This window comes from Apodemus sylvaticus, chromosome X, assembly GCF_947179515.1.
Source record: "Apodemus sylvaticus chromosome X, mApoSyl1.1, whole genome shotgun sequence".
Taxonomy (NCBI): domain Eukaryota; kingdom Metazoa; phylum Chordata; class Mammalia; order Rodentia; family Muridae; genus Apodemus; species Apodemus sylvaticus.
In genome coordinates, this window is record NC_067495.1 from 31,783,706 (window position 1) to 31,796,402 (window position 12,697).

The 12,697-nt window shown below is 38.1% G+C and overlaps 1 protein-coding gene across 1 annotated transcript in view; it reads right to left on the bottom strand.

The window, feature by feature from the left end:
- The window catches only part of Map3k15 (mitogen-activated protein kinase kinase kinase 15), a 131,397-nt gene that overhangs the window by 17,826 nt on the left and 100,874 nt on the right, over window positions 1-12,697 (bottom strand). The window contains exons 15-18 of the mRNA XM_052170747.1: window positions 11,147-11,280; window positions 8,405-8,532; window positions 6,322-6,452; window positions 6,005-6,110 (exon numbers count right to left, since the gene is read on the bottom strand). Of these exons, the coding sequence (XP_052026707.1) occupies window positions 6,005-6,110; window positions 6,322-6,452; window positions 8,405-8,532; window positions 11,147-11,280 (499 nt within the window). The remainder of the gene's footprint in view (window positions 1-6,004; window positions 6,111-6,321; window positions 6,453-8,404; window positions 8,533-11,146; window positions 11,281-12,697) is intronic.

The following is a 12,697-nucleotide window of genomic DNA, read 5'->3' on the forward strand; positions in this document are numbered from 1 at the left end:
ACAGAGCTAAACAAAGAATTCTTACCTGAAGAATTTCAAATAGCTAAGAAGCACATTAAGAAATGTTCAACATCATTAGTCATTAGGGAAATGCAAATCAAAACAATCCTGAAATTTCACCTCACACCAGTCAGAATGGCTAAGATTAAAAACTCAGGAGATAGCAGGTGTTGGCGAGGGATGTGGAGAAAGAGGAACACTCTTCCATTGCTGGTGGGATTGCAAGATGGTACCAACCACTCTGGAAATCAGTCTGGCGGTTCCTCAGAAAACTGGGCAGGACACTTCCAGAGGACCCTGCTATACCTCTCCTGGGCATATACCCAGAGGATTCCCCACCATGTAATAAGGATATATGCTCCACTATGTTCATAGCAGCCTTATTTATAATAGCCAGAAGCTGGAAAGAACCCAGATGTCCCTCAAAGGAGGAATGGATACAGAAAATGTGGTACATTTACACAATGGAATACTACTCAGCAATTAAAAACAATGAATTCATGAAATTCTTAGGCAAATGGTTGGATCTGGAAAATATCATCCTAAGTGAGGTAACCCAGTCACAAAAGAACACACATGGAATGCAGTCACACTGATAAGCCCAGAAACTCTGAATACCCAAGACTCAACTCACATCCCAAATGATTCCCAAGAAGGAAGGAGAGGGCCCTGGTCCTGGAAAGGTTTGATGCAGCATTGTAGGGGATTACCAGGACAAAGAAGAAGGGGGGTTGATTGGAAAAAAAGGGGGAGGGAAGAGGGCTTATGGGACTTATGAGGAGGGGGGGGACTAGGAAAGGGTAAATCATTTGGAATGTAAACAAAGAATGTAGAAAAAAAACAAAGCTGCCTAGAAGAGGCTTAGACAAACTGAGTCATCTGAAAAAGTCATTTTCCAAACTGTTTAGTTACTTACAGGCTGTGTAGTGTTTCTAGCTTTTGTGAAGCATCACCAATGTTGGGGTGGGATTTGGTTATATAGCTGTTTTTGAGTCATTTCTGTTCCTGTAAGTAACTCTAATAAAATCACTGGTTCATAAAGTTGATTTTGGTATATCCATTCTTTGGTCTGTCATGGACTCCTCTATTTGGGGTGAATACATATGTGTTGTGTCTCTTGTGAAAAAGTTTATCATATAACACCATTTTACTCAAAAATCTGAGGCATAGACAGATAAGATAGTAATTTACATGTCTAAGGTGACACAGGTAGCGAGTAGTTGATCTAAAAATTGGGATTGTTAGTCCTAATTGGAAGATATATACAGCTTACACCAATCAAAAGTTCCTGTTATGCTTTTAATTCTAAGTATGTGTGTAAGTGGGATATAGAAACATACATCCATACAAAGGTTCCAGTGTGACTGACCACAGAACAACCTATTATCATTCATACCTTGGAAGACTATTTAGATGGAGAGGAATAAAGGCCTGGTACATGCAAAAATGTATAAGCCCTGAAAATATATCACTAAGTGAGGAAGGCAAATACTTTAAAAATGTGTACTGGCACATTACATGTGCAGGACTATACCAAACATAAAAATCTGCACAAATATCAAGGTAATCCAATGATTGTCTGGGATTGAAACCAGAACTGACTGCAAAGGGGCACTGGGATCTTTCAGGGGAACAGAAATGTTCAAACATGGAATTGTGGAAATGGCTGCAGGATATGGTAAATTTACCATAAACCATTGAATCATGCATTTTGATTGGTGCTCTATCTCCATAAACTGTTGAGCCTACAACAAGAAGGACCAGAAAGTTTGGTGTATGTTTCCGAAATAGAACATTCACATGGCATGCACAGGTCTTGATTCCAGCCCCAAGACTGTTCGAAACTGGTTTTTGTTGTTGTAATTAGTTTATCATAGCTATGGCAAATGTCCTTCATCATAGGAACATAGGAAGGGAAGGATCTAGAACATGCAACTGGCTGAAATTATTGTTTCTTCTAACAAGGTTCAAACAATCTTAGAGCATCTATGAGGCAAAGTTCCACCATTATCTGCCATAGCAGAATTCTGTACTGGTCAGCTGAGGCTTCTTTACAGACCTGTTCTGTTTCATAAAGAGTAATTATATGTAGGAGATTTTCTTCACCAAAATGACATTCCCTTCTTTATTATCCCTTAAACATTCCTGCATTATTTTGCAATGCAAAATTCATGCCTTCTTAGGTCAATTACTTGGGCAATGTGATATGCAATAATGTATTTTTCATGTGATATTTTCTCCTCAGGGATACTGTGACATCAGTTGTTGGTGTTTTATGATTTTGAAATAAATTCCTGCCATATCAGAGCCTCTCTTGCTACATATAGTCAAGCTAACTGGTGGCTTCCAAAGAGGAAGGTATAAGTCATTTTCTTTTTTTTTTTTAAAGATTTATTTATTTATTTTTATGTATGTGCGTACACTGTTGCTGTCTTCAGACACATCAGAAGAGAGGACCAGACCCCATTACAGATGGTTGTGAGCCACCATGTGGCTGCTGGGAGTTGAACTCAGGACCTCTGGAAGAGAAAAATGCTCTTAACTACTGAGCCATCTCTTCAGCCTGTATAAGTCATTTACAATTAAAGTTGTAAAATGCTGAGAGAAAAGGGGGGAATTCTAATATACATATTCATATATAAATTGGGCATATTTATGTCAGAAAACTATAACTTCAAATTATTCTTTATGTTGGAAACACTAATTGACTTCTGGTGTAACCTTGTCCCATTTTAAGATATATGTACCTCTACTGGCCATACAACTAAAAAGTTGGGTTTTTTAAATAGATTCCTATTTCTTTTGATGGGAAGCATGTTTCCACTGTGGGTGCCCAAGGATTAATAACAACATTCTCTTATTGAAGACAATTCCTTTAAATCTGGAACATTATTTACCATAAATAAGGCCAAATTTGTCCATTGTACAACTTTGGTCATTTCAAGGACAGAGCGAGCACCTGCCATTTCTAACTTATTCCAGAACTATAAGGTTATGAGAGCTGTTGCACAGGTCTATCCAGCACTCCCTTTGTGATCGTCATGTTCCTCTTTAGGAGACCACAATCTTATTAAAAATCAGCGCTTCTTTCCAAGGATCAAGATTTTAGCTATAGTTGCTTTTAAGCAGGTATTTCAAAAAGCCACAGGTAGCCTGCAAGAGGCCTTCTACCTACTGCTCTGGTAAATGGAAAACCAGCTGGTAATTTATATCACCTTTGAGTCCAGTCCCTGTCAATATTCAGAGTGTTTTATCACCATCATGTGGACAAGAAAATGTAGTTCTTCAAACTCACATAAAATATCCTAATTCCCCCAGAAGAATAAGCATCCCTTGGAAACATAATTATATCAAAATGCAAAGTGTTAGAATTCACTATAGTAAAGAGCTATCTTTTTTTTTAATTTGGTTTTTTCGAGACAGGGTTTTTCTGTGTAGTCCTGGCTGTCCTGGAACTCACTCTGTAGTCCAGGCTGGCCTCAAACTCAGAAATCCGCCTGCCTCTGCCTCCCAGAGTGATGGGATCACAGGCGTGCGCCACCACCGACTGGCTGGTAAAGAGCTATCTTTATGACAAACCAATAAAATGTCCTAGTAAGTTAGACAAAATTAACCAAGATTTTAACTGGTGTGCTATCAATTGTGAAGACATACTGCCATTTTACTATGAACCCTTAGGATATTTTTGCAGAATTCTTTGTCTATCCAACTTGTAAAAAGCTAAGAGGAAAGTAGGGTAATATTGTTGTCACAGATAGCTATATCAGATAGGCATTTCATTATAACAACGTTAAAACACTTTAAAGTCAAGGACAATATTTCATGTGCATTAAGAATCAAAATGGATAAAGCTTGAAACAATCATCCCATGTGAGATAACTCAGACCCCAAAAGACAAATAATGTGTTTTCTCTGATATGTGGATATAAACATTTAAAATTTAAATATGTGTATTTTAATCTGAAAAACCACAGAAGTTAGGTAGCTAGTAGTGACCAGGAAGAAGACAGGATCTATCTTCCAAAGAAGGGGAAACAGAGTATAGTGTTACAAAAAAGTATAAAGGGGCCAGGTGGTGGTGGCACACGCCTTTAATCCCAGCACTTGGAAGGCAGAGGCAGGCAGATTTCTGAGTTCGAGGCCAGCCTGGTCTACAGAGTGCGTTCCAGGACAGCCAGGGCTATACAGAGAAACCCTGTCTTGAAAAACAAAACAAAACAAAACACAAGTATAAAGGGCAACCTAGAATAAGGAGGATTAAGTGGGGAGGGGGATGGAAGGAAAGAGGAAAGGAAGGACTATGGGGGTGGATTGTTAACAATAAGGTCTTTTGAAAAGTCATATGGAAACTTGCTAGACTGTAGAAGCTTCCTAAAATATATCTACATATGAAAGGAAGTTAAATGGAGTCATTATATAATGGGAGAGACAATGCTCCAACGAGAGATTCTAAGCCACCAAGTAAAAGCTCCCCAGCTAGGAATGAGTTCCATTTTGTTGGGACATTACTCAAAAGGGTTCCATAAAACTCCCAAACACCACTAGTATCATCAAGGTTACTGATTATTTTCCATAACCTGATGGAAGTCCCTATTGCTAAAGACACTTGTTACTTAGAATATTGAACATGGAGAAATTGATCTGCTGCTCAATCAGAAGTTTCACCCCTATTGATTAGTGTTCATGATGTTGGAAAGTACATTGTATAGTAACAGAGGAGAAAAGCAAGCATCAGTATCACCCAGCTATAAACCCTGTCACTTAGCACAATGACAAACCCTGCAAAATATACTTGTACAATAGTGGCATAAATGTTATAGGAGTAATCAACCTCTTTCCCAATTGGATTTAAGGCCCACCCCATGAGATGAAACCCATACCTGACACTGCTAAAGTACCAAGAACCTGAGAAACCAGATAGTTCATAGGCCTAGGGAAATATTTGTTACTAGTATCATGCTAAAGAGGCAGTTCTCAACTTGTGGGTCATGACCCCTTTAAAGGTCACATATCAGCGATAGATGACTCCAAGGAAACAGTGTCTTTCAGACACAACAGGACTGATACATATATGAAATCACAGAGGCTATAAAAATATAGCCTCTTGGCTATAAAAATATGCCCAAGACCTGTACAAGTTCAAAGCACACTTTAAAAGTCCCAACACTGAGAAGAGGCAAAGTCTCACCCCTAACCAAGAAACTATTTGCAACAGATACCTGCTGGGACAGGGAAAAACTTAGATTGTCATTTGGTATATCACCTACAGTCCAGGGTAGGCAGGCTCCATGCCCAAGAATAATTGTCAGTATGAAACAGACTCCTGTTTTTTTTTTTACACTTTTTGTTTTACATTTTTTGTCTTAATAGATTTCAATATGGTTATTTATTATTTTATTTATTTACATCACAAATGTTGCCCCCTCCCTGTCCTAGTAGCAGAGTCCTTCCTCCATCCCCTTGGCTTCTGAGAGGATGCCCCCTACCTATCTCCCAACCCTGGGGCACCAGGTCTCAATAGGATTAGGCACATCCTCTCCCACTAAGATCAGACAAGGTAGTCCTCACGCCACATGCGGGGTGGGGGTAGGTGAGGGGTGGGGGAGTGGAGGGTGGAGGGGGGGCTTGGACCAGCCCATGTATCCTCTTTGGTTGGTGGCTCAGTCTCTGGGAGCTCATTTTTTAAAACATGCACACAGAGTAGGAGAAGGGAGAAAATGAGGGGAGAGAAAGGGAGGGAGGTAGAGAGAGAACATGAAGTTAGGAAGTGGTGGGAAGGATCTTGGAGGAGCTGGGGAGCAAAAAGAGTATAATCAAATTATATTCTATGGAATTCTGTATGTATTCTATAGAATATTACATTCTAAAATATTAAATAAATTTAGAAAAATCAAAATGATACTGTGCTGAGAAGGTAGCCAATAAGTAGTTCTCAGATGACATGAGATTGAGGAAAAAGCTTAGATCCAAGATGGCATAACAAAACCAGCTACACTCTGCTTACCTGTAAAGGTCTCTGTGCAAGGGTTAATTCCTGCGAGGCGCTTAGAGGTTCCAAAATCAGAGATTTTTACCACTCCACTATAGGTGTTCACCAGAACATTATCACCCTTTAGAAAAAGAACAACATTGAGTGTATAAAGAAAGATTTAAATGAACCAGCACCCTATAGTGTGGGGCCTTGATCAGCTCTACAAAGAATGGACCAAACATCGGGTGGGGCTGTCTTGATAAGCTGACTCCCTTTGTGAATGGACTATTCAGCCATACTATAGTGACAGCTTAGAAAAACACCACCTTGGTTACTCAGAGTTTCCATACCTTTATGTCTCTGTGCACTATCTGGTTTTCATGGAGATACTTCAGGCCTTCCAGGATCTGTTTGGTATAAAACTTGATAGTAGGTTCCTTCATGGGTCCCCATTTAGATCGCAAGAGAGCAGAAAGGCTTCCTAGAAAGTGACACAGTAAAATCAAACCAAGAAACAATTAAAAAACAAAAAAACAAACAAAATCTCACTAGGATACAAAGATTCATTTATAAGGCATCAGGGAAGTAAACTAAAGTGATAGTTCTAATCTAACACTGATATTCAGATCATAACTGTTCAAATAAAATACCCTAAGATTTTTATTTCAAAGGAAGTAAACTAAAGTGATAGTTCTAATCTAACACTGATATTCAGATCATAACTGTTCAAATAAAATACCCTAAGATTTTTATTTCAATGTACACACTTATTTTACCCAGATGCCCACTGCCAAACACTTTTCTAGAAGCTGTTACATATATCATCTCATTTAACCCATCCAATGATTGGCTGAGATATAAGCCCACTTAATATTCCAATGATACTTACTTCAAGTATTATAGTAATTACTACTCTGACAGTGTATTTACTTAACCACAAAACTGAGATTCTAGAGTCTTAATAGCTGGACCTATTCAAACTACAAGTTCTAGATCCAAAGAATTCTTACTTCTAATATCCTATCACCTACATGTAGAGACTTTGTACGCAAAGCACTAGTATTTGGTTTTATTATCCACTTATTATTTTGTAACATCACTTTAAAAGAAACTGTCACCTCTGTGATATGAAAGTGTTAGGGATACCAGATATAAAAAGGTTTAAAGGGTGTGGAAGTTTGGATGACATTGGCTTTCACAGACCTATAGGGAGGAGCACTATTAGGAGGTATGCCCTTGTTGGAGGAAGTGTGTCACTGTGGAGGCAGGCTTTGAGGTCTCATAAATGCTCAAGCCATGCCCAGAGGGACAGTCTCCTTCTGCTACCTGTGGATCATGATATTGAACTCTCAGCTCTTTCTTCAGCACTATGTCTGCCTGCATGCTGCCATGTTTCCCACCTTGATGATAATGAACTGAATCTCCATTGTGGCAATAGTGGCACAATGGTTATAGGGATAACCAACTATTTTATGTTGGATTTTAGTTCTATTTCCCAAGAGGAAATGCATACCTGGTATTGTGAATCATCTGTTCAAAAGCCTATGTCCAGGGAAGATCATAGGCCTTAGAGGAGAATCTATTACTGTTGTATAGCTAATACACGTTAAACTACCTTCTAAATATTTGTGTTTATACCTACAGTCTAGTGATACTTCTAGATCTAGTCAGTGAAATCTTTTGGTAGTGGGCAGTAGTTAATGTAGGTTCACAACTGGTCAAAGTACTGAGAATAAAGTATTGTTGAGTGCTGAGTCCTAAATGGGACACCTTTATCACTATTCTTGAAGGATAAGAGACCCTTACAGAAAGTAGAAATAATCTAAGCCAGAAAATGGGGAGGAATGCTAAGAAACATTGTCATTTGCATATGATATGGTCATTGCAATTATAAACACATAGCAACTTAAGGTACCCTGCATATGAGCTACACATGATTGGGCCCTCAATATTTCATCATGGATAGGAGAAGGCCAGTGAGGCTATTAGCAGTTAATAGTTTTGGAGGTGATTTTCTTTGGTGGTGTAGACATTGATATGTTTCCCATGTTCCAGTTAGAACAAAACCAAACCCTAACCAGGTTTATGTAAGCAACGCTATTTAAACCCAGTTCCTTTTCCATCCTTTTCCAAATCAGCTCCATACTCCTAGACTGTGAAGATGAGAACTTAAGGCCAGAGATTTTGCTTTCTCCAACTCTTTGCCTCCACTGTTAGCACTCAGTAGACAGTGAACATTTAAGGCTGAGTAAACAAGCCAGAAATGAACTGTGTGACATTTGCAAAGTTGTATACAACTTTTCTATGAATCCAATGCTTACCAATCTCTAAAAGGTCTGGTTTTGGTTAAATGGTGGGGCAATCAACGATATCCAGATTGTATGCTCATTAATGATTTTCAGATTGTGAGATCAGAAGAGAGCAGCTACTTACCTCCAGGCACCTGCTCCATAAATATCTTAATGTAGCCATTCTCTGAAACAGAGCCAAGGTACTGAACGATGTTACGATGCTTGAGATACTTGTGCAGAGCTATTTCTTCATGCAGAGGCTGAGAGTACCTATTGCAGAAAAAAAAAGCCCATATCACCTGCCAAATACCAGGGTTCTAGGCCCTCATAGTCCTTTAACAGTAACCACCCAACTGGTTCCCTTCTGGAATATGTTCCTCAGCTTCCATGAGAATATTCAACTTCCCATCTGTAAAACGCGGGATACAGGCTGAGTATCCCTAATCTAAAAAATATAATATGAATCAGAATATTTTGAGTATCAGCATGATACCAGTAAAGAAATGCTACATATGACAGTGTGTGATGGGTTACTGTTAAAATGTAGGCATAATGAAGCTTTATCTAAAATTATCTTCAGGCTATGTGTACAGGAATTTTGTGTTTAGATTTATGTCCCATACCCTACATATACTTCATTATGTATACACAAACATTCCAAAATCTAGAAAAATCTTATCTGAGACCCTTCTTGCTTCTTGTAAAAATTTCAGATAAGGAATACTCAATCTGTTACAACAATGTAGGACTTCTAGAGGATCAAGGTACCCCAAGTTTCTCAGGCACTGTTATGTGGTGAAAACTCAATTAGGGATTACTATTTCTACTATTACTATTGCATGTGTATAGATTCCCCAACAAATTTTCATCTCTTTCAACAATCCTCTTCCTCCCATGGAAGGTGGTGGTCTGGAAAATTCTATCTTAAACAGACTTCTACTTACTCTACAGACTCAACCCAGAACTAATGAGTTGCCCAATCCCAGCCTCTAGACTTTCAATTTCATTCCCCCTGCCCTACCCCTCTTTATAAAACACAAATTTCACTTTACTACTTTTCTTCATACACTCCACATTAATACCATATTTTTAAGGTGACAGAAAAGGTCCTTCCAATCAGGTCAGATGATCCTTTTAAACATTTCTGCCTCTTGAGCTTTCACTAGCCAATAGCCAAATAACCTTTGTAGGAATTGGTTGTTTTCTCAATGTACTTTTATTTCTTCATAGCTGTTTTTCCTTCATAGGCCTCATTTTCTACCAAGGTTATGTCCTACTTATTCCTCAACAAAACTATCTTGAAGATCATTTGTTCTATAAAAATTTGCAATAGGAAAAGTTAGCCCCCCTATTTTCCAAAGACAGTTTGTGTCCCCTTCTGTTACAGCCCTTTTCATCTTAATTCATGGGCACAATATCTGCTTTCTCTACCAACGCAGCACCCTAGGGTCAGGACAGTATCCCAGTCACCTCTTACTTCCTAGCACCAGTGCAGATTCATGAATGAAAAACATGCCCAGTCATTCTTAATTCAGTGTAAAAATTTTATGAACTGGACAAAATGATGTTTCAGGCCCTTTCTTGCTCAAAAAACCCAGGAACTTCTATGGGCAAGGAAAAGCTAGAACAGCAAGTACTACCAATGGAGGTACATGCCAGGAATATCCCCAGATCTATGCAACTGCAACAGCTTATCTATTGCATGAGTAAGAGAATATTCAATGAGGACTGGAATGTGAATCCTGTTTCTGTATGTTCCTTTGGGAGTCCTTAAATCTCCATCAAGCTTGGTTTCCATATTGTTAATATAAACAGATCAGCTTAGTTTATTTCAGGTCTTTGTTATAATTCACATACTATACTATTCCACTGAAAATGAACAAATTAGTGAATGATGGATGGTCAGACAGTTGCTAGAAATCCTGTGTAGCCCAGCCTTAGACAGTGGTCACCTAAATGGAGGGAATGTGTGCACATATCCATCAGTACCCAGTGCTGGATGCAATACTGCAACTATGGTGGATGTGCCTGTGGCCCATGGATGGCTACTTCTGTTAAGGTCATGATTACATGTGTAGCTTCTTCACAGAATCATTCAACAGTAGATTTAGATGGGGTCTAAAATTTAAATGGTGTGAACTTAAAGAACATGAAGTTGGGTGGGTAGGGAGGTGGAAAGGATCTAGGAGGACTTGGGGGAGGGGGAAGAATATGATAAAAATCTACTGTATGAAAAATTAAAGAAATAAATGTAATAATAAAATGGCTGAGTAAGATGTAAGTTGTACAAACATAGCCCCCAATCTATGGGTAAGGTTGAAGGGCATGGTTATTAACAAAATTTGTATGGTGAAACTGTTTTTTAACAGCATTTAAGTTCTGTAATGACATATCCAGACAAATCATAGCCATTTTCAATTGTTACAGTGTAAATTTAAAAGCACTCAGTCAAGGCTGGAGGTGTAGCTCAGTGGTAGAGTGCTTGCCTAGCATGCTCGAGGACCTGGGTTCTATCCCCAGCACTGAAAAACAAAGAGAAAAAAAAAATTTCTCAGTTACATTTTAAAATATTTTCAAAATAGCTGCATAAAATGTAAAAATTCAGACATAGTTGTGGGTAGAAATACAATTTCTTTTGATATATGACATTCTGTAATCCATAAACCTCTTAGTGGTTTGCTTTTTTTCAACGTATTTATAATATGCAGAAATTAAAGCAGATCACCCTTTAAACAAGAACATTACAAGCTCTGACAACATAAAGTAGCCACATCATTCTGTTGATACAGATTAAATCATTAGATCCTTTCACCATCAGTGGTAGGCCTGGGATATAGAGTGTTGAGATAGCAAATGTAGAATATTGAAGGCAGTCTCAACTTGCCTGATATCTCTCTCTGGGATTTCCTTGATGGCTATTCGTACTTGATTACTGAGATCACGTCCGGCATACACAACCCCATAGGAACCTTTTCCCAAGACAACTCTCTCTCCATTTGCATCATGGTCATACTCATACTAAACAAGGTAAAACAACAGGATAAATAAATAAATAAACAAACAAGCAAACGACAAAACAATCTTGCCAAAGAGAAACCCAAAAGTTTTCTAACAAGTTTTCAAAACTATAAAGCATTAGTTGAGTGCTAAGCAAAATACAGCTCTTAGGTTATATACTTTGTCATTTAACAATTATTCTCATTTATTCATGTGTTTATAGAATGACAATGAAGTAGAATTCAGGAAAGTAAACAAATAACACTCACCTGTAAATTACCTGGCTCACCTTTTGGAGATTTTTCACCATTTTAATGCTGCAATTTAAAACTTTCTGAGCATGTACCACAAATAAGTATCTTCCTGCATAGTCTCTTATTAACTCGTTGGGAAACAAACCTCTTTTAAGAGCCCAGAAAAGAACTAAAAGTTAAAGTTAATATTATCTTGATATAGAATATACAACCTTGTTGGGTGGTCCCCCTTTCCTTCATAAAGATCTAGCACTTGCTGCAAATATATTTTACATTTAGGACTGCTAGTCTGTCTCACCAGTCTTATTTTAAAACCTGTTGCAACCCTGCTGGATATGGTTAGCACATGCCTATAATCCAGCATTCAGAAGGCTAAGGCAGGAAGTTCATGAGAGCCCTGGGTTAGCCTGGACCACAGAGGAAAACCTGTCTTAAAAAAACAAAAACAAGGCCAGTGAGATGGCTCAGTGGGTAATGGTGCTTACCATGCAAGCCTGGTGACCCAAATTCAACCCTTCAAACTCATAGAAAGAAAGGAGAATCAATTCCACAAAGTCATCCTATGTGCCCACACAAAGGGTGCACATACACAGTAAGTTGAAAAAATAAGCCACTGCATGCATTCAAGTTTATTTTTGTTCATGATTAAAACAAAGGTAACAGTAGTCTAAGCAACTCCTATGTAAAACATAAAGCAATGAATATTTCTGGGGTTTGGCATGCCCCCACTGTTTCTATTTACCCCACATCAATTTATACATAGAATAATGTATATGTTCCTTCCTATATACCTAAAGATGCTCATGTCAATTAATATACAAGTAAGATAACTTAGAAGACTCCACTGTCTGACAGAACTAGAAACAAGCCTGCTCCATAGACTTATTTCAGCTTCCTTTCTTTGTCATATCTGTTGCCTTTAAAGGCAACCATCTAGTCCAGTTCTATAACAAACTTTGACTGTACCTAATAATTCTTGTACATGACCCAATTTCTAAAACAAACCATTTAGCAACTTTTTGAAGAAAACCTTCAGGAATTAATTTCAGTCTAACTTCAAAATATATAATAAAATCTCATTAAATTATAATTACTGGAAGAACTTGAATTAGTGGCAAATATGAATGACTGCAAGATTTAAGCACACATAAATGGTGTAGTCATTGTAGGCTACAACTCTGCTG